The 22,057-nt window shown below is 51.6% G+C and overlaps 1 protein-coding gene across 1 annotated transcript in view; it reads left to right on the forward strand.

Moving 5' to 3' along the window:
• The window catches only part of shkbp1 (SH3KBP1 binding protein 1), a 68,121-nt gene that overhangs the window by 23,368 nt on the left and 22,696 nt on the right, over positions 1-22,057 (forward strand). The window contains exons 3-9 of the mRNA XM_078536532.1: positions 1,575-1,620; positions 1,756-1,829; positions 11,400-11,458; positions 12,656-12,736; positions 15,040-15,204; positions 17,471-17,561; positions 20,350-20,540. Coding sequence (XP_078392658.1) covers positions 1,575-1,620; positions 1,756-1,829; positions 11,400-11,458; positions 12,656-12,736; positions 15,040-15,204; positions 17,471-17,561; positions 20,350-20,540 — 707 coding nt within the window. The remainder of the gene's footprint in view (positions 1-1,574; positions 1,621-1,755; positions 1,830-11,399; positions 11,459-12,655; positions 12,737-15,039; positions 15,205-17,470; positions 17,562-20,349; positions 20,541-22,057) is intronic.

Raw genomic sequence — 22,057 nt, forward strand, 5'->3', positions numbered from 1 at the left:
GAGTGTCTGGGCGCGGGGAGAGTGCCTGGGTGTGAGGTGCGGGACTGGGTATGGGGAGAGTGTCTGGGGGTGAGGTGTGGGACTGGGTATGGGGAGAGTGTCTGGGGGTGAGGTGTGGGACTGGGTGTGGGGAGAGTGTCTGGGTATGGGGAGAGTGTCTGGGCGCGGGGAGAGTGTCTGGGGGTGAGGTGTGGGACTGGGTATGGGGAGAGTGTCTGGGTGCGGGGAGAGTGTCTGGGGGTGAGGTGTGGGACTGGGTATGGGGAGAGTGTCTGGGGGTGAGGTGTGGGACTGGGTGTGGGGAGAGTGTCTGGGTATGGGGAGAGTGTCTGGGCGCGGGGAGAGTGTCTGGGGGTGAGGTGTGGGTCTGGGTATGGGGAGAGCATCTGGGGGTGAGGTGTTCGACTGGGTATGGGGAGAGTGTCTGGGGGTGAGGTGTGGGACTGGGTATGGGGAGAGTGTCTGGGGGTGAGTTGTGGGACTGGGTGTGGGGAGAGTGTCTGGGCGCGGGGAGAGTGTCTGGGGGTGAGGTGTGGGACTGGGTGTGGGGAGAGTGTCTGGGGGTGAAGTGTGGGACTGGGTATGGGGAGAGTGTCTGGGGGTGAGGTGTGGGACTGGGTATGGGGAGAGTGTCTGGGGGTGAGGTGTGGGACTGGGTGTGGGGAGAGTGTCTGGGGGTGAGGTGTGGGACTGGGTGTGGGGAGAGTGTCTGGGTATTGGGAGAGTGTCTGGGCGCGGGGCGAGTGTCTGGAGGTGAGGTGTGGGACTGGGTATGGGGAGAGTGTCTGGGGGTGAGGTGTGGGACTGCGTGTGGGGAGAGTGTCTGGGTATGGGGAGAGTGTCTGGGCGCGGGGAGAGTGTCTGGGGGTGAGGTGTGGGACTGGGTGTGGGGAGAGTGTCTGGGTATGGGGAGAGTGTCTGGGCGCGGGGAGAGTGTCTGGGGGTGAGGTGTGGGACTGGGTATGGGGAGAGTGTCTGGGCGCGGGGAGAGTGTCTGGGGGTGAGGTGTGGGACTGGGTATGGGGAGAGTGTCTGTGGGTGAGGTGTGGGACTGGGTGTGGGGAGAGTGTCTGGGTATGGGGAGAGTGTCTGGGCGCGGGGAGAGTGTCTGGGGGTGAGGTGTGGGACTGGGTATGGGGAGAGTGTCTGGGGGTGAGGTGTGGGACTGGGTGTGGGGAGAGTGTCTGGGTATGGGGAGAGTGTCTGGGCGCGGGGAGAGTGTCTGGGGGTGAGGTGTGGGACTGGGTGTGGGGAGAGTGTCTAGGTATGGGGAGAGTGTCTGGGCGCGGGGAGAGTGTCTGGGGGTGAGGTGTGGGACTGGGTATGGGGAGTGTGTCTGGGCGCGGGGAGAGTGTCTGGGGGTGAGGTGTGGGACTGGGTTTGGGGAGAGTGTCTGTGGGTGAGGTGTGGGACTGAGTGTGGGGAGAGTGTCTGGGTATGGGGAGAGTGTCTGGGCGCGGGGAGAGTGTCTGGGGGTGAGGTGTGGGACTGGGTATGGGGAGTATGAGGCCCTCAGTTGGTCTCCATTGAGCCTGTTTATTGACCTGATGCCATTGTGGTTTGTTCTGTTTCAGCCTGTTGAGCGGAAGAATCTCCACCTTGAAAGATGAAACAGGCGCTGTGAGTAACACTTACCACACATTTTGAGAAGAATATTGATATCAATCCTCTGTCCAGAATCAAATGATCGTACATAATAAGCTGAAGCTCCTCTCCCCAGCGCTCACCAACTTCACTCTCCGTCACTCACTTTAGATTTTTATCGATCGGGATCCAACTGTCTTCACCTCCATTTTGAACTTTCTCCGCACAAAAGAGCTGGATGCAAGGTAAGCTCGAGAGAGATGACAGGGTAAGTGTGTTTGTAGGAGGGTAAGCTCGAGACAGATGACAGGGTAAGTGTGTTTGTAGGAGGGTAAGCTCGAGACAGATGACAGGGTAAGTGTGTTTGTAGGAGGGTAAGCTCGAGACAGATGACAGGGTAAGTGTGTATGTAGGAAGGTAAGCTCGAGACAGATGACAGGGTAAGTGTGTTTGTAGGAGGGTAAGCTCGAGAGAGATGACAGGGTAAGTGTGTTTATAGGAGGGTAAGCTCGAGACAGATGACAGGGTAAGTGTGTTTGTAGGAGGGTAAGCTGGAGACAGATGACAGGGTAAGTGTGTTTGTAGGAGGGTAAGCTCGAGACAGATGACAGGGTAAGTGTGTTTGTAGGAGGGTAAGCTCGAGACAGATGACAGGGTAAGTGTGTTTGTAGGAGGGTAAGCTCGAGAGAGATGACAGGGTAAGTGTGTTTGTAGGAGGGTAAGCTCGAGACAGATGACAGGGTAAGTGTGTTTGTAGGAGGGTAAGCTCGAGAGAGATGACAGGGTAAGTGTGTTTGTAGGAGGGTAAGCTCGAGACAGATGACAGGGTAAGTGTGTTTGTAGGAGGGTAAGCTCGAGACAGATGACAGGGTAAGTGTGTTTGTAGGAGGGTAAGCTCGAGAGAGATGACAGGGTAAGTGTGTTTGTAGGAGGGTAAGCTCGAGACAGATGACAGGGTAAGTGTGTTTGTAGGAGTGTAAGCTCGAGACAGATGACAGGGTAAGTGTGTTTGTAGGAGGGTAAGCTCGAGACAGATGACAGGGTAAGTGTGTTTGTAGGAGGGTAAGCTCGAGACAGATGACAGGGTAAGTGTGTTTGTAGGAGGGTAAGCTCGAGAGAGATGACAGGGTAAGTGTGTTTGTAGGAGGGTAAGCTCGAGACAGATGACAGGGTAAGTGTGTTTGTAGGAGTGTAAGCTCGAGACAGATGACAGGGTAAGTGTGTTTGTAGGAGGGTAAGCTCGAGACAGATGACAGGGTAAGTGTGTTTGTAGGAGGGTAAGCTCGAGAGAGATGACAGGGTAAGTGTGTTTGTAGGAGGGTAAGCTCGAGACAGATGACAGGGTAAGTGTGTTTGTAGGAGGGTAAGCTCGAGACAGATGACAGGGTAAGTGTGTTTGTAGGAGGGTAAGCTCGAGACAGATGACAGGGTAAGTGTGTTTGGAGGAGGGTAAGCTCGAGACAGATGACAGGGTAAGTGTGTTTGTAGGAAGGTAAGCTCGAGACAGATGACAGGGTAAGTGTGTTTGTAGGAGGGTAAGCTCGAGACAGATGACAGGGTAAGTGTGTTTGTAGGAGGGTAAGCTCGAGACAGATGACAGGGTAAGTGTGTTTGTAGGAAGGTAAGCTCGAGACAGATGACAGGGTAAGTGTGTTTGTAGGAGGGTAAGCTCGAGAGAGATGACAGGGTAAGTGTGTTTGTAGGAGGGTAAGCTCGAGACAGATGACAGGGTAAGTGTGTTTGTAGGAGGGTAAGCTCGAGACAGATGACAGGGTAAGTGTGTTTGTAGGAGGGTAAGCTCGAGACAGATGACAGGGTAAGTGTGTTTGTAGGAGGGTAAGCTCGAGAGAGATGACAGGGTAAGTGTGTTTGTAGGAAGGTAAGACCGAGACCGATGACAGGGTAAGTGAGTTTGTAGGAGGGTAAGCTCGAGACAGATGACAGGGTAAGTGTGTTTGTAGGAGGGTAAGCTCGAGACAGATGACAGGGTAAGTGTGTTTGTAGGAGGGTAAGCTCGAGACAGATGACAGGGTAAGTGTGTTTGTAGGAGGGTAAGCTCGAGACAGATGACAGGGTAAGTGTGTTTGTAGGAAGGTAAGCTCGAGACAGATGACAGGGTAAGTTTGTTTGTAGGAGGGTAAGCTCGAGACAGATGACAGGGTAAGTGTGTTTGTAGGAGGGTAAGCTCAAGACAGATGACAGTGTAAGTGTGTTTGTAGGAGGGTAAGCTCGAGACAGATGACAGGGTAAGTGTGTTTGTTGGAGGGTAAGCTCGAGGGAGATGACAGGGTAAGTGTGTTTGTAGGAGGGTAAGCTCGAGACAGATGACAGGGTAAGTGTGTTTGTAGGAGGGTAAGCTCGAGACAGATGACAGGGTAAGTGTGTTTGTAGGAGGGTAAGCTCGAGACAGATGACAGGGTAAGTGTGTTTGTAGGAGGGTAAGCTCGAGAGAGATGACAGGGTAAGTGTGTTTGTAGGAAGGTAAGACCGAGAGACAGATGACAGGGTAAGTGTGTTTGTAGGAGGGTAAGCTCGAGAGAGATGACAGGGTAAGTGTGTTTGTAGGAAGGTAAGCTCGAGACAGATGACAGGGTAAGTGTGTTTGTAGGAGGGTAAGCTCGAGACAGATGACAGGGTAAGTGTGTTTGTAGGAGGGTAAGCTCGAGACAGATGACAGGGTAAGTGTGTTTGTAGGAGGGTAAGCTCGAGAGAGATGACAGGGTAAGTGTGTTTGTAGGAAGGTAAGACCGAGACCGATGACAGGGTAAGTGTGTTTGTAGGAGGGTAAGCTCGAGACAGATGACAGGGTAAGTGTGTTTGTAGGAGGGTAAGCTCGAGACAGATGACAGGGTAAGTGTGTTTGTAGGAGGGTAAGCTCGAGACAGATGACAGGGTAAGTGTGTTTGTAGGAGGGTAAGCTCGAGACAGATGACAGGGTAAGTGTGTTTGTAGGAAGGTAAGCTCGAGACAGATGACAGGGTAAGTTTGTTTGTAGGAGGGTAAGCTCGAGACAGATGACAGGGTAAGTGTGTTTGTAGGAGGGTAAGCTCGAGACAGATGACAGGGTAAGTGTGTTTGTAGGAGGGTAAGCTCGAGAGAGATGACAGGGTAAGTGTGTTTGTAGGAGGGTAAGCTCGAGACAGATGACAGGGTAAGTGTGTTTGAAGGAAGGTAAGCTCGAGACTGATGACAGGGTAAGTGTGTTTGTAGGAAGGTAAGCTCGAGACAGATGACAGGGTAAGTGTGTTTGTAGGAAGGTAAGCTCGAGACAGATGACAGGGTAAGTGTGTTTGTAGGAGGGTAAGCTCGAGACAGATGACAGGGTAAGTGTGTTTGTAGGAGGGTAAGCTCGAGAGAGATGACAGGGTAAGTGTGTTTGTAGGAGGGTAAGCTCGAGACAGATGACAGGGTAAGTGTGTTTGTAGGAGGGTAAGCTCGAGACAGGTGACAGGGTAAGTGTGTTTGTAGGAGGGTAAGCTCGAGAGAGATGACAGGGTAAGTGTGTTTGTAGGAGGGTAAGCTCAAGACAGATGACAGTGTAAGTGTGTTTGTAGGAGGGTAAGCTCGAGACAGATGACAGGGTAAGTGTGTTTGTTGGAGGGTAAGCTCGAGGGAGATGACAGGGTAAGTGTGTTTGTAGGAGGGTAAGCTCGAGACAGATGACAGGGTAAGTGTGTTTGTAGGAGGGTAAGCTCGAGACAGATGACAGGGTAAGTGTGTTTGTAGGAGGGTAAGCTCGAGACAGATGACAGGGTAAGTGTGTTTGTAGGAGGGTAAGCTCGAGAGAGATGACAGGGTAAGTGTGTTTGTAGGAAGGTAAGACCGAGAGACAGATGACAGGGTAAGTGTGTTTGTAGGAGGGTAAGCTCGAGACAGATGACAGGGTAAGTGTGTTTGTAGGAGGGTAAGCCCGAGACAGATGACAGGGTAAGTGTGTTTGTAGGAGGGTAAGCTCGAGACAGATGACAGGGTAAGTGTGTTTGTAGGAGGGTAAGCTCGAGACAGATGACAGGGTAAGTGTGTTTGTAGGAGGGTAAGCTCGAGACAGATGACAGGGTAAGTGTGTTTGTAGGAAGGTAAGATGGAGACAGATGACAGGGTAAGTGTGTTTGTAGGAAGGTAAGCTCGAGACAGATGACAGGGTAAGTGTGTTTGTAGGAGGGTAAGCTCGAGACAGATGACAGGGTAAGTGTGTTTGTAGGAGGGTAAGCTCGAGACAGATGACAGGGTAAGTGTGTTTGTAGGAGGGTAAGCTCGAGACAGATGACAGGGTAAGTGTGTTTGTAGGAGGGTAAGCTCGAGACAGATGACAGGGTAAGTGTGTTTGTAGGAGGGTAAGCTCGAGACAGATGACAGGGTAAGTGTGTTTGTAGGAGGGTAAGCTCGAGACAGATGACAGGGTAAGTGTGTTTGTAGGAGGGTAAGCTCGAGACAGATGACAGGGTAAGTGTGTTTGTAGGAGGGTAAGCTCGAGAGAGATGACAGGGTAAGTGTGTTTGTAGGAGGGTAAGCTCGAGAGAGATGACAGGGTAAGTGTGTTTGTAGGAGGGTAAACTCGAGAGAGATGACAGGGTAAGTGTGTTTGTAGCAGGGTAAGCTCGAGACAGATGACAGGGTAAGTGTGTTTGTAGGAGGGTAAGCTCGAGAGAGATGACAGGGTAAGTGTGTTTGTAGGAGGGTAAGCTCGAGACAGATGACAGGGTAAGTTTGTTTGTAGGAGGGTAAGCTCGAGACAGATGACAGGGTAAGTGTGTTTGTAGGAGGGTAAGCTCGAGAGAGATGACAGGGTAAGTGTGTTTGTAGGAGGGTAAGCTCGAGAGAGATGACAGGGTAAGTGTGTTTGTAGGAGGGTAAGCTCGAGAGAGATGACAGGGTAAGTGTGTTTGTAGGAGGGAAAGCTCGAGAGAGATGACAGGGTAAGTGTGTTTGTAGGAGGGTAAGCTCGAGACAGATGACAGGGTAAGTGTGTTTGTAGGAGGGTAAGGTCGAGAGAGATGACAGGGTAAGTGTGTTTGTAGGAGGGTAAGCTCGAGACAGATGACAGGGTAAGTGTGTTTGTAGGAGGGTAAGCTCGAGACAGATGACAGGGTAAGTGTGTTTGTAGGAAGGTAAGCTCGAGACAGATGACAGGGTAAGTGTGTTTGTAGGAGGGTAAACTCGAGAGAGATGACAGGGTAAGTGTGTTTGTAGGAAGGTAAGCTCGAGACAGATGACAGGGTAAGTGTGTTTGTAGGAGGGTAAGCTCGAGACAGATGACAGGGTAAGTGTGTTTGTAGGAGGGTAAGCTCGAGACAGATGACAGGGTAAGTGTGTTTGTAGGAGGGTAAGCTCGAGAGAGATGACAGGGTAAGTGTGTTTGTAGGAGGGTAAGCTCGAGACAGATGACAGGGTAAGTGTGTTTGTAGGAGGGTAAGCTCGAGAGAGATGACAGGGTAAGTGTGTTTGTAGGAGGGTAAGCTCGAGACAGATGACAGGGTAAGTATGTTTGTAGGAAGGTAAGCTGGAGACAGATGACAGGGTAAGTGTGTTTGTAGGAGGGTAAGCTCGAGACAGATGACAGGGTAAGTGTGTTTGTAGGAAGGTAAGCTCGAGACAGATGACAGGGTAAGTGTGTTTGTAGGAGGGTAAGCTCGAGAGAGATGACAGGGTTAGTGTGTTTGTAGGAGGGTAAGCTCGAGACAGATGACAGGGTAAGTGTGTTTGTAGGAGGGTAAGCTCGAGACAGATGACAGGGTAAGTGTGTTTGTAGGAAGGTAAGATGGAGACAGATGACAGGGTAAGTGTGTTTGTAGGAAGGTAAGCTCGAGACAGATGACAGGGTAAGTGTGTTTGTAGGAGGGTAAGCTCGAGACAGATGACAGGGTAAGTGTGTTTGTAGGAGGGTAAGCTCGAGACAGATGACAGGGTAAGTGTGTTTGTAGGAAGTTAAGCTCGAGACAGATGACAGGGTAAGTGTGTTTGTAGGAGGGTAAGCTCGAGACAGATGACAGGGTAAGTGTGTTTGTAGGAGGGTAAGCTCGAGACAGATGACAGGGTAAGTGTGTTTGTAGGAGGGTAAGTTCGAGACAGATGACAGGGTAAGTGTGTTTGTAGGAGGGTAAGCTCGAGACAGATGACAGTTTAAGTGTGTTTGTAGGAGGGTAAGCTCGAGAGAGATGACAGGGTAAGTGTGTTTGTAGGAGGGTAAGCTCGAGAGAGATGACAGGGTAAGTGTGTTTGTAGGAGGGTAAGCTCGAGAGAGATGACAGGGTAAGTGTGTTTGTAGGAGGGTAAGCTCGAGACAGATGACAGGGTAAGTGTGTTTGTAGGAGGGTAAGCTCGAGACAGATGACAGGGTAAGTGTGTTTGTAGGAGGGTAAGCTCGAGACAGATGACAGGGTAAGTGTGTTTGTAGGAGGCTAAGCCCGAGACAGATGACAGGGTAAGTGTATTTGTAGGAGGGTAAGCTCGAGAGAGATGACAGGGTAAGTGTGTTTGTAGGAGGGTAAGCTCGAGACAGATGACAGGGTAAGTGTGTTTGTAGGAGGGTAAGCTCGAGACAGATGACAGGGTAAGTTTGTTTGTAGGAGGGTAAGCTCGAGACAGATGACAGGGTAAGTGTGTTTGTAGGAGGGTAAGCTCGAGACAGATGACAGGGTAAGTGTGTTTGTAGGTGGGTAAGCTCGAGACAGATGACAGGGTAAGTGTGTTTGTAGGAGGGTAAGCTCGAGACAGATGACAGGGTAAGTGTGTTTGTAGGAGGCTAAGCCCGAGTCAGATGACAGGGTAAGTGTGTTTGTAGGAGGGTAAGCTCGAGAGAGATGACAGGGTAAGTGTGTTTGTAGGAGGGTAAGCTCGAGACAGATGACAGGGTAAGTGTGTTTGTAGGAGGGTAAGCTCGAGAGAGATGACAGGGTAAGTGTGTTTGTAGGAGGGTAAGCTCGAGACAGATGACAGGGTAAGTGTGTTTGTAGGAGGGTAAGCTCGAGACAGATGACAGGGTAAGTGTGTTTGTAGGAGGGTAAGCTCGAGACAGATGACAGGGTAAGTGTGTTTGTAGGAGGGTAAGCTCGAGAGAGATGACAGGGTAAGTGTGTTTGTAGGAGGGTAAGCTCGAGACAGATGACAGGGTAAGTGTGTTTGTAGGAGGGTAAGCTCGAGACTGATGACAGGGTAAGTGTGTTTGTAGGAAGGTAAGCTCGAGACAGATGACAGGGTAAGTGTGTTTGTAGGAAGGTAAGCTCGAGACAGATGACAGGATAAGTGTGTTTGTAGGAGGGTAAGCTCGAGACAGATGACAGGGTAAGTGTGTTTGTAGGAGGGTAAGCTCGAGAGAGATGACAGGGTAAGTGTGTTTGTAGGAGGGTAAGCTCGAGACAGATGACAGGGTAAGTGTGTTTGTAGGAGGGTAAGCTCGAGACAGATGACAGGGTAAGTGTGTTTGTAGGAGGGTAAGCTCGAGACAGATGACAGGGTAAGTGTGTTTGTAGGAGGGTAAGCTCGAGACAGATGACAGTGTAAGTGTGTTTGTAGGAGGGTAAGCTCGAGACAGATGACAGGGTAAGTGTGTTTGTTGGAGGGTAAGCTCGAGAGAGATGACAGGGTAAGTGTGTTTGTAGGAGGGTAAGCTCGAGAGAGATGACAGGGTAAGTGTGTTTGTAGGAGGGTAAGCTCGAGAGAGATGACAGGGTAAGTGTGTTTGTAGGAGGGTAAGCACGAGACAGATGACAGGGTAAGTGTGTTTGTAGGAGGGTAAGCTCGAGAGAGATGACAGGGTAAGTGTGTTTGTAGGAGGGTAAGCTCGAGGGAGATGACAGGGTAAGTGTGTTTGTAGGAGGGTAAGCTCGAGACAGATGACAGGGTAAGTGTGTTTGTAGGAGGGTAAGCTCGAGACAGATGACAGGGTAAGTGTGTTTGTAGGAGGGTAAGCTCGAGACAGATGACAGGGTAAGTGTGTTTGTAGGAGGGTAAGCTCGAGAGAGATGACAGGGTAAGTGTGTTTGTGGGAAGGTAAGACCGAGAGACAGATGACAGGGTAAGTGTGTTTGTAGGAGGGTAAGCTCGAGACAGATGACAGGGTAAGTGTGTTTGTAGGAGGGTAAGCCCGAGACAGATGACAGGGTAAGTGTGTTTGTAGGAGGGTAAGCTCGAGACAGATGACAGGGTAAGTGTGTTTGTAGGAGGGTAAGCTCGAGACAGATGACAGGGTAAGTGTGTTTGTAGGAGGGTAAGCTCGAGACAGATGACAGGGTAAGTGTGTTTGTTGGAAGGTAAGATGGAGACAGATGACAGGGTAAGTGTGTTTGTAGGAAGGTAAGCTCGAGACAGATGACAGGGTAAGTGTGTTTGTAGGAGGGTAAGCTCGAGACAGATGACAGGGTAAGTGTGTTTGTAGGAGGGTAAGCTCGAGACAGATGACAGGGTAAGTGTGTTTGTAGGAGGGTAAGCTCGAGACAGATGACAGGGTAAGTGTGTTTGTAGGAGGGTAAGCTCGAGACAGATGACAGGGTAAGTGTGTTTGTAGGAGGGTAAGCTCGAGACAGATGACAGGGTAAGTGTGTTTGTAGGAGGGTAAGCTCGAGACAGATGACAGGGTAAGTGTGTTTGTAGGAGGGTAAGCTCGAGACAGATGACAGGGTAAGTGTGTTTGTAGGAGGGTAAGCTCGAGACAGATGACAGGGTAAGTGTGTTTGTAGGAGGGTAAGCTCGAGAGAGATGACAGGGTAAGTGTGTTTGTAGGAGGGTAAGCTCGAGAGAGATGACAGGGTAAGTGTGTTTGTAGGAGGGTAAGCTCGAGACAGATGACAGGGTAAGTGTGTTTGTAGGAGGGTAAGCTCGAGAGAGATGACAGGGTAAGTGTGTTTGTAGGAGGGTAAGCTCGAGAGAGATGACAGGGTAAGTGTGTTTGTAGGAGGGTAAGCTCGAGACAGATGACAGGGTAAGTGTGTTTGTAGGAGGGTAAGCTCGAGACAGATGACAGGGTAAGTGTGTTTGTAGGAGGGTAAGCTCGAGACAGATGACAGGGTAAGTGTGTTTGTAGGAAGGTAAGACCGAGAGACAGATGACAGGGTAAGTGTGTTTGTAGGAAGGTAAGCCCGAGAGAGATGACAGGGCTGGTGTGTTTGTAGGAAGGTAAGCTCGAGAGAGATGACAGGGTAAGTGTGTTTGTAGGAAGGGTAAGCTCGAGAGAGATGACAGGGTAAGTGTGTTTGTAGGAAGGGTTAGGAAGCACAAGGGTCAAAACTTATCATCCATTTACTTGGGTAGCAGTCTTACCTCATTCAAGACAGGAATGAGTGGCAATTAAACAGCTAGTGAGTGTCCCCTCCTTAAAGCAGAACAACCAATAAATTGTAACTTAAGAATTTTTAAGGAAATTTAAAGTTTGATTTTTGTTGTCAAAGAATCTCCAGTCCCCCAGTGACCTGTGCTGTACCTGTCCTGGGAGTGTTTGATGGGGACAGTGTAGAGGGAGCTTTACTCTGTATCTAACCCCGTGCTGTACCTGTCCTGGGAGTGTTTGATGGGGACAGTGTAGAGGGAGCTTTACTCTTTATCTAACCCCGTGCTGTACCTGCCCTGGGATGGAACAGAGTAAAAAGCAAGGATGTATTCATTCTTTGAACTAACAGATGTCTCCTCAATAACTGAGTGCCTTTCCTTCAGCCTCCAGTATTGTAGAATAGTTTCTAGAAAATGTTGTTGTGATAATTATCACAAGGGAGGGGTAACTGTCATTTGGCCCAGTTTTGATGGTTTAGTGATATCATTATATCACTGCTAGAAGCTGTAGAATTCTCTAGAACTGAGGGGTTGAATTGTTCTTTTACCCCCAGAGATGTCAACATTGCAACACTTCGGCATGAAGCTGAATTCTATGGAATCTCTCCGCTGGGTAAGTGAGGAACAAACCCACATCCCAAAATTGTTCCAGATGTCACCTGCTATTTGTATGTGCATCTCTCTCTCTTCTCTCTCTCTCTCTCTCTTTTCTCTCTCTCTCTTCTCTCTCTCTCTTTCTCTCTCTCTTCTCTCTCTCTTTCTCTCTCTCTCTCAAAGGTTTGTGAGGATATGAAACTTCCCCAGAGTGTTGGAGACAGGGCCATTGAATATTTTTAAGGTGTAAGTATAGATTCTTGACTAAAGGAGTCAAAAGGTATCAGGGTCAGGTGGGCTACTGGCATTGAGGCCACAATCAAATCAGCCATGATCTTATTGAATGGTGGAGCAGGCTCGAGGGGCCGAATGGCCTCCTCCTGCTAAATCTCTCTTCCCAATTGTTTCAGTCTTGCAACCTCTTGTTAACTTGCTCCTCCATGGGGTCCCTTTCCAGTGCTCTTAACCCACAGCGCCATCATGCCTGACTCCTTGCCACCTCCATCCTGATGATCCTCTTGTCACCATCAACTCCAAGACGACTTGCCTGCATTTTCTACATGCACAGCAAGATCCCACAAACAGCAACAGAATAAAGATCCAATGAAATCTGTTTTAGTGATTTTGGCTGACGGATAAATATTGGCCAGGTCTCTGGATGGCATTCCCTGCTCTTCAGATAAATGAATTGCACATTGGGCCTCGATTTAATGTCATATCCAAAAAATGGCACCTGCAACAGTGCTGCGCTCCCCCTCTACTGCACTCCCTTAGTGTTGCACTGAGTGGATCAGGATGGATGATGTGCTTGTGAATCAAGGACTTTGAGGAGGGGCAGAGAGCTACCACTGGACTTGGCTGACAGAGATACAAATATAGAATGACACACAAATGCCAGACAATAACTGTCCAACCAGAGAGAGTCTGATCACCTCCCCTTGAGTGGCCTCATTAGATCCTTCACCATCAGCTTCCTGGGGGCTGCCATTGACCAGAATTTCAACATGTCCAATTACATCAGTGCCCTGGATACAAGAGCTGTTAAGAGGCTGTGTTCTGCATCATGCTCATTGCCTCAGTATTGCATGGAATGATCCCACTAACGTCTGGCCCTCTCTAAAGCTAAGCCTGTGGAGGAGCCACACTCTACCCATTTCCCACCCCGGGGAGCTCGGCCTATGGTGGAGTTTCATGATTTGTTACTTCCTATTTCTAGTTCGTCGCCTGGAATTATGTGAGGATTTGGAACGCTCGTCTTGTGGGAATGTCCTTTTCCATGGATACCTGCCTCCTCCAGGTTAGTTCAGTATCCCTGTTGCTTTTCCCTTTTTATTATTAATCTTCCCAAGGTTTTGATGTTGAAGGAGCTCTTTCACCTTTTGCAAGGATGAGGACTGGGAACCTTGCGATGTGTTCCAGGCAGAAATTGTGTGATCAGGGTGTTTGAGTGTGAGGTGCGTGAATTTCCTTATCCTCAGTGAATTTTTTTAATTGAAAATAAATTCCAACAGCAGGCTTCTTGGTAATTTTTAAAAATAAGGAATATTTATTTATTATCACAGACTTGCCCTGGATGTTTGAAACATGACATCTCAATCACTCGCCCCACTCATTCTATCGCTGATGCATAAATTAGATACAGATACAGTCAAAGCTGTAGTTAGACAAATGGAATTTATAACTCAGTCTCTATATCCTTTAGTTGGAATGAATACCTTTTCAAAAACAAAGGATTCTCATAAAACTTCAAAGCCCCTTGTGGAGGAATAGCCAGGAGGTTGGTTCCCAGGTTAACTTGGAAACTGGATTAAGTGCAGCACTTTGGCTGCATTAGAAGCCTTTCAGTGATGATGGTTCAGGTGTTTCTCCTCTTGCCAGATTTGCTTTGTCAGGGTGTATTATACTGCCCTCCCTGAAAGTTAGTTTCCGCTCTCTGACTGTGGGGTTAATACTGTCCAGGCCACAACGATACAACAGCAGTTGGCAGTGATCATTCACTCTTACCTGTTCCAAAACCTGAGTACAAATATTCTCCTTTGTTCACAATGGCGCTCGGTGACCAACAGTCTAGAGATCCCATATTCCTCGAGCCTTGGTTCATCCTTAAGCAAACAGATGTGTAAACTTCACAGGTGGCTGCAAAGGTTCCTTATTCAAATCCATGTTTAAATAAATGTTGACCACAGAATCGAATAGTGTCCACAGTCACATATTAAGTTTCAGCCATCTTAAGTTTTGTGGCCACTTTCACAAAGTATGAGCTCATAGTCCATAGTATCCAATATCCTCAAGGTTATACTGAGCATGACAGATGTCATTGTGGTACATTCATGAGAGCAAGATCAGGGTCAGTGCAAGAGTATTAGGTGCTCTGGGTGAACCTTCAGACTTGCACCCACCCCACAATTAACTTTTGAGAATTAATATTGTGCATAAGTAATAAAAATTCTGCATTTTAATATTGTGCATAAGTAATAAAAATTCTGCATTTAAAATTAGATTTATTTTACATGAAAAAGAATATTTTGATTCTGGTTGTACATTCTCACTGTTCGACACTTTTCACAGGATATGTACTCTTAAGAAATGCACATTATAATGTATAATATGGCTCACATGATGTAACACTGTATGTTCCTGCAACAGCTACTAGATCGTTGGGGAGACCAATGATCATTATAGGGGAGATGATGGCAGAGTGGTAATATCACTGGACTAGTAATCCAAAGGCCCAGGCTAATACTCTGTGGGCCTGGGTTCAAATTTAAATTCAATTAATCAATCTGGAATTGAAAGCTAGTCTCAGTAATGGTGACTATGAAACTATCATCGATTGTCGTAAAATCCCATGTGGTTCACTAATGTCCTTTAGGGAAGGAAATCTGCCATCCTCCGTGTGACTCCAGACCTACAGTAAAGTGGTTGCCTGTTAATTGCCCTTTGAAATGGCCAGTCACTCAGTTCAAGGGCAATCAGGGATGGGCAGCAAATGCTGGGCTTTACCTGCAATGCCCACATCCCATGAATGAACAGAGAGAGAAGAATGATGTTAGAGTGGGCTAGATTAAATTCCATTCTTTATTCTGATTTACTGGTTCACAATTTTGGAATAGTCATGTACAAATTTGTAAAACTTTTGCATAAACAGAACGAGGAATATAACATGGAATTTTGGGAAAGGCTACAGTGTAAATACATGGAAATGGAAATCTATGTAGGTCAGTCTATGTGGATTTTTGCCAGTAGATCTAGACCTTTGATTCCAATTGCTGAAGCCTGTTTGTTTTCTTTTGTAGTTTCATGAATAACTCATTCAGTTTTTACCCCCTCCCAATTCTGCTGCTCTAGGCGCCTAGTGGTGGTCACACTGGCCCCCGGTAAGATTGGTCTTGGATGTGATGCCTTGAAGGTTGAATAGTCTCTGTCCATTGCTCACATGGAGAAATTGGCCATTGGGAGTTGGGGAGTGGAGGGAAGAGGTGGCTATCAGAATGCAGTTGATGCCCTTTCATCGTGGATGGGAGGTGGGGACACAGTGACAAATCATCACAACCTCTGGCTTCCTGACCGTTATTTTGATGCGTTTTTATTTGTTCACAGTGATCCCGACGATGAGACAGAATCGGCACAGCCTTGCTGGCCCACAGTTCGTGGGGTCTCGGCAGGAAGCCACAGATCGAGTGCCCGTACGAAGAAGCAACACCATGCCACCCAACCTGGGCAATGCTGGGATTCTTGGGAAACTCCTGGAACAACGAGGGAACGGTTTGTACAATGTTGCTAAGCAGCTGGGCTCTGCATTTCACAAACCGGTCAACTAAAAGTGTGTTGTTCCCCTCCCAACCCTGCAAGTGTTGGCCCTGAGGTCAAGAAGGCCCTAGGTCCATTGTGACTGAGTTGATTTCAGTGCTGGGAGCCGCACCTGGAGCCAGAGTTGGGCTCAGCACCCTGAGTTATGGGGTCAAAAGCAAACCGAGGGTTCCTCTCATTATCGCCCCCTGGTGATATCGGCTGGAAATTGGGGTCGAGCATTGGGGAAGGTTTGGTGAAGTCAGAGGGGGGTGGGGCTGGGGATCAGGCACTGCTGTCATCAACTATTGGTTAAAAACCATGAGTCCATTCGCACTTTAACCTCAAGGAGAAAGAAACATCAACTCAGCTAAGTACTGGTGGGAGAGGCTGTCTCTCTGAGAGAGGAGCGCAGGGAAGTGTGACCCTAAGTTCTGGTGCCTGCTTTCTTTTCATTTACTAACTCTTGATACATGAGTTTCACTGGCAAGGTCCATCCCCTTGAACCGCTGCAGTCCATGTGCTGTAGGTACACCCACAGTGCTGTTAGGGAGGGAGTTCCAGGATTTTGACCCAGCGACAGTGAAGGAACGGTGATATATTTCCAAGTCAGGATGGTGAGTGACTTGGAGGGGAACTTCCAGGCAGTGGTGTTCCCATGTGTCTGCTGCCCTTGTCCTTCTAAGTGGTAGAGGTTATGGGTTTGGAAGGTGCTGTCGAAGGAGCCTTGGTGAATTGCTGCAGTGCATCTTGTAGATGGTACACACTGCTGCCTGTTGGTGGAGGGAGTGACTGTTTAAGATGGTGGATGGGGTGCTATTGCTGTTGGAGAGTATTAAAATTGGATTTGAACCTTGAGCACTGGTAATGTAGTGTGTCTGGGACGTGCCTGGTGGTCACCCAGGACACTGAGGTTAGTTGAAGTTCTTGTGCATCTGCTGGCAGCGGTGAGAGTTGAGCTGATCTCAACCAGATCTCCTGGTCTATGGAGCAGCTGCTCACATTCCGACATGTCAGGCAGGGGTTGATGATTTGCCGAGACCATAAGGAATCGGGTCTGCAATCAGGAGGAACCTTTGATCAATGAAAGTATAGTGTCAGGGTACTAAAACCACGTCTTCTATAGCTTTTGTGAAAAATATATCTATAGATATCCTCACAGCTGTATCTAAATAAAATAAAAACCAGACAAAGACTTTTTAAAATGGCTGAATCTGTGTTTGTCTGTGACCTCCGAATGAAAGGAGCCACCTGGCAGCATTGACAAACCAGTTACCTTGTTGTCCCTGAAGAGACACTAATGATGTCCCCATGGGCTGCACAGACCAAATTCAAAGAGAGCCATGCAGAGGCCATCGAAAGTTCGTAACACAGGTTGGCCAACTGGAATCTACTTGTCTTCTCGGACAAAGGGACCCGCAACCTTCCTTTTAATTCTTAATGGTTGAGACATTTAACCATCTCAGGGGCTCAGATGAGCGATACACATCCCTTGTCAAAGACAATGTGGAGAGGTGGGAGTCATGTGACATGGAGTTCTACCTTGTGGAACCAGTTATATTGCCTTGCTGTACTGCAAACTCGGTCTGCCATTTTACCATCTAACTAGCTGCATCACAAGAAGGAACTTTGCCCAGGTTGAATCCCTGGCCCCATTTATACAGTTCCTGCTGGAACTTCTGTATTATCACCTACAAGACTGATTCATCTCTCTGTGTGCCTGTCTTATCATGTGAAGTCAATACCACCTGGAAAGTGAATAAGAAAGCATTGGTTTTCAGCCTGCTGATCTGTGTAAAGGCAATAGCACATTGGACTTTGATTCGAAACGCTGGAACCCATGTGGTCCTTGCACTGTAAATCTTTCTTTACTTGATCCCTATTTTACTGTATGAATGTAAAAAAGGCAACATTGCAACCCTCCGCGTGTATCCAAATAAACTAACCCTTTGAGTTCATCCTATCTCAAATTTGCTGAGTTCATCCTATCTCAAATTTGCTGGAGGATTATTTATAGAAAATTGGATCACACCAGAACTGAGGGGTTGGGAAATACGCCACTGCTTATAAAGGGGAAAAGCAAATCCAAAACACCTCTCTGTTTATGGACGGGTGGTGAGAGGAGAAATTAGTGCTGTCTAAATTAAACCCCCTCCTGTCCGTAACAGAAGTACTCGGTGGGTCAGTAGAACTGGAATAGTGAGTTCACTTGTGTGACCCTAACTCCCTCTTCCTTACACAGGGTCGACAGCCCATCCTGGGATGGTACGGATTGTACGAGGACATCACAATTGGATTGCAGTTGTTTACGCGCAGTTTGTGGTGTGTTACAGGTGGGTATGCAAAACACAAACTTCATATCAACTCACTCCTACTTCCTTATTCACCTCGTTTTTTTTCTCCTCTCTTTTTGACGCCCTGTCACACTCCCTGGGCCCGGGTCAGTAACACTCCCTGGGCCCGGGGGCAGTCGCACTCCCTGAGCCCGGGTCAGTCACACTCCCTGGGCCCGGGTCAGTCACACTCCCTGGGCCCGGGGCACTCACACTCCCTGGGCCCGGGTCAGTCACACTCCCTGGGCCCGGGGGCAGTCACACTCCCTGGGCCCGGGGGCAGTCACACTCCCTGGGCCCGGGGGCAGTCACGCTCCCTGGGCCCGGGGGCAGTCACGCTCCCTGGGCCCGGGGGCAGTCACGCTCCCTGGGCCCGGGGGCAGTCACGCTCCCTGGGCCCGGGGGCAGTCACGCTCCCTGGGCCCGGGGGCAGTCACGCTCCCTGGGCCCGGGGGCAGTCACGCTCCCTGGGCCCGGGGGCAGTCACGCTCCCTGGGCCCGGGGGCAGTCACGCTCCCTGGGCCCGGGGGCAGTCACGCTCCCTGGGCCCGGGGGCAGTCACGCTCCCTGGGCCCGGGGGCAGTCACGCTCCCTGGGCCCGGGGGCAGTCACGCTCCCTGGGCCCGGGGGCAGTCACGCTCCCTGGGCCCGGGGGCAGTCACGCTCCCTGGGCCCGGGGGCAGTCACGCTCCCTGGGCCCGGGGGCAGTCACGCTCCCTGGGCCCGGGGGCAGTCACGCTCCCTGGGCCCGGGGGCAGTCACGCTCCCTGGGCCCGGGGGCAGTCACGCTCCCTGGGCCCGGGGGCAGTCACGCTCCCTGGGCCCGGGGGCAGTCACGCTCCCTGGGCCCGGGGGCAGTCACGCTCCCTGGGCCCGGGGGCAGTCACGCTCCCTGGGCCCGGGGGCAGTCACGCTCCCTGGGCCCGGGGGCAGTCACGCTCCCTGGGCCCGGGGGCAGTCACGCTCCCTGGGCCCGGGGGCAGTCACGCTCCCTGGGCCCGGGGGCAGTCACGCTCCCTGGGCCCGGGGGCAGTCACGCTCCCTGGGCCCGGGGGCAGTCACGCTCCCTGGGCCCGGGGGCAGTCACGCTCCCTGGGCCCGGGGGCAGTCACGCTCCCTGGGCCCGGGGGCAGTCACGCTCCCTGGGCCCGGGGGCAGTCACGCTCCCTGGGCCCGGGGGCAGTCACGCTCCCTGGGCCCGGGGGCAGTCACGCTCCCTGGGCCCGGGGGCAGTCACGCTCCCTGGGCCCGGGGGCAGTCACGCTCCCTGGGCCCGGGGGCAGTCACGCTCCCTGGGCCCGGGGGCAGTCACGCTCCCTGGGCCCGGGGGCAGTCACGCTCCCTGGGCCCGGGGGCAGTCACGCTCCCTGGGCCCGGGGGCAGTCACGCTCCCTGGGCCCGGGGGCAGTCACGCTCCCTGGGCCCGGGGGCAGTCACGCTCCCTGGGCCCGGGGGCAGTCACGCTCCCTGGGCCCGGGGGCAGTCACGCTCCCTGGGCCCGGGGGCAGTCACGCTCCCTGGGCCCGGGGGCAGTCACGCTCCCTGGGCCCGGGGGCAGTCACGCTCCCTGGGCCCGGGGGCAGTCACGCTCCCTGGGCCCGGGGGCAGTCACGCTCCCTGGGCCCGGGGGCAGTCACGCTCCCTGGGCCCGGGGGCAGTCACGCTCCCTGGGCCCGGGGGCAGTCACGCTCCCTGGGCCCGGGGGCAGTCACGCTCCCTGGGCCCGGGGGCAGTCACGCTCCCTGGGCCCGGGGGCAGTCACGCTCCCTGGGCCCGGGGGCAGTCACGCTCCCTGGGCCCGGGGGCAGTCACGCTCCCTGGGCCCGGGGGCAGTCACGCTCCCTGGGCCCGGGGGCAGTCACGCTCCCTGGGCCCGGGGGCAGTCACGCTCCCTGGGCCCGGGGGCAGTCACGCTCCCTGGGCCCGGGGGCAGTCACGCTCCCTGGGCCCGGGGGCAGTCACGCTCCCTGGGCCCGGGGGCAGTCACGCTCCCTGGGCCCGGGGGCAGTCACGCTCCCTGGGCCCGGGGGCAGTCACGCTCCCTGGGCCCGGGGGCAGTCACGCTCCCTGGGCCCGGGGGCAGTCACGCTCCCTGGGCCCGGGGGCAGTCACGCTCCCTGGGCCCGGGGGCAGTCACGCTCCCTGGGCCCGGGGGCAGTCACGCTCCCTGGGCCCGGGGGCAGTCACGCTCCCTGGGCCCGGGGGCAGTCACGCTCCCTGGGCCCGGGGGCAGTCACGCTCCCTGGGCCCGGGGGCAGTCACGCTCCCTGGGCCCGGGGGCAGTCACGCTCCCTGGGCCCGGGGGCAGTCACGCTCCCTGGGCCCGGGGGCAGTCACGCTCCCTGGGCCCGGGGGCAGTCACGCTCCCTGGGCCCGGGGGCAGTCACGCTCCCTGGGCCCGGGGGCAGTCACGCTCCCTGGGCCCGGGGGCAGTCACGCTCCCTGGGCCCGGGGGCAGTCACGCTCCCTGGGCCCGGGGGCAGTCACGCTCCCTGGGCCCGGGGGCAGTCACGCTCCCTGGGCCCGGGGGCAGTCACGCTCCCTGGGCCCGGGGGCAGTCACGCTCCCTGGGCCCGGGGGCAGTCACGCTCCCTGGGCCCGGGGGCAGTCACGCTCCCTGGGCCCGGGTCAGTAACGTTCCCTGGGCCCGGGTCAGTCGCGCTCCGTGGGCCCGGGACAGTCGCGCTCCCTGGGCCCGGGGCTAAGCCTCTAAGATCAGGAGTTTACAGACAGTCATTTCTCTCGTTTCTTGTTGGCTCATCACCTTATTCTGTTTTTCGCCTCACAGACTGAAGGAGTCATCTGGCTGGCAGCAAGTGTTCTCCAGCCCCCGTCTAGACTGGGTCATTGAGCGCGTGGCACTGAATGCTAAGGTCATGGGCGGTTCCCTGGGGGACAATGACAAGATGGTGGCCGTGGCCTCTTGCAGCGAGATTATCCTGTGGGCCATTCATGAAGGCGGCAGTGGGAATGAGATCGGTAAGAGTGACCTCGCTCCGATTTACTGTTTCACAAGGAAAGGGAATTTGAAAAGGTTTCTGGTGTCCTGCATGTTGCTATTTTAGCTGCAAAATATGGTCACTGTACCAACCCTTGGCTTATAGAATCTTTTACATGTAACCAACCCGACTGGAAAACCATCAGGAGAAACTTGTTCCTGCTCTGATACTGAGTCACACGGGTCAGAAAGAGACTCTGCTCCTGATCACTCGACAGCTACTTGTGTGGAGTGAGTCCCATGGTCCCTGGGTGAGGGGTGAGGGGATGGGGTCCAATTGGCCTCATTGACTCTAAACACAATTGCTATTTAAAACAGAGTGTGCTGGAAAAATGCCAGTCTAGCAGCATCTGTGAAGAGAGAAACCAAGTTAACGTTTTGAGTCCAATATTACTCTCCTTCAGAACTGAAGAGAGATAGAAATGTGATGGGTTTTATGCTGTTGAATAAGGGTGTAGGGTTGGGGGGTTAGGGTTAGAGACTGGGGGAGATTAAATACTGAAGATGCCATGGAACATAAGGCCAAGGGAGTGATAATGGTAATAGTAAAGAAAGAAAGCATTGGTCCAGAGTAGGTGTTAATAGCAGAATAAAGGTCAGATCTGAAAGCAAAAATATGAGAACAAGATACAAACTGGCACTTAGGAGGGGAGCAGCATTGAGGGGTGGTGGGGGAGGGGGGAAGAAAAATCAAAATGGAGGAGAGAGTTCATGGTCTGAAGTTGTTGAACTCCGTGTTAAGTCCAGAAGGCTGTAAAGTGCCTAGTTGGAAGATGAGGTGCTGTTCCTCCAGTTTGCGTTGAGCTTCACTGGAACAATGCAGCAGGCCAAGGACAGACACGTGGGCATGAGAGCAGGATGGAGTGTTGAAATGGCAAACGACAGGGAAGTCTGGGTCATGCTTGCGGACAGACCGAAGGTGTTCTGCAAAGCGATCACCCAGTCTGCGTTTGGTCTCTCCAATGTAGAGGAAACCGCATTGAGAGCAGCGAATGCAGTAAACCAAATTGAGGGAAGTGCAAGTAAATTGCTGCTTCACCTGGAAGGTGTGTTTGGGGTCTCTGACAGTCGGTAGGTAAAGGGGCAGCTCTGGCTGTGTAGGGAGGGGTGTGAGTGTCCCTTTCAGAGTCTCACTTAGGTTTGGAGTCATACTCTGGACGTAACAGGATTGAGTGACTATGATAAGTCATGTGTTAAAGCAACAATATTATTGAATATTGAATAATGATTATAATATAATATGACAGTTGTAATTGATAATATTAGCATATAGAAAAAAGAAAAATAAGTAAAAAGAACGAGGGAAAGGAGGAAGCACTTATAAATATATATTAAAAATATATAAAAGGCATATTTTTCTAAAGCACAAAGAATACCTCTATTTTGGTTTGTTCCATGACAGATCCCCAAAATGGATAAATCAACTTAGTCTGTTCCACAACAGCACCATAAATTGGTACATACCTTACCATCCCCTTGGTACATACATTACCAAGTC

This window comes from Cetorhinus maximus, unplaced genomic scaffold (assembly GCF_964194155.1).
Source record: "Cetorhinus maximus unplaced genomic scaffold, sCetMax3.hap1.1 HAP1_SCAFFOLD_1287, whole genome shotgun sequence".
NCBI classification, from domain to species: domain Eukaryota; kingdom Metazoa; phylum Chordata; class Chondrichthyes; order Lamniformes; family Cetorhinidae; genus Cetorhinus; species Cetorhinus maximus.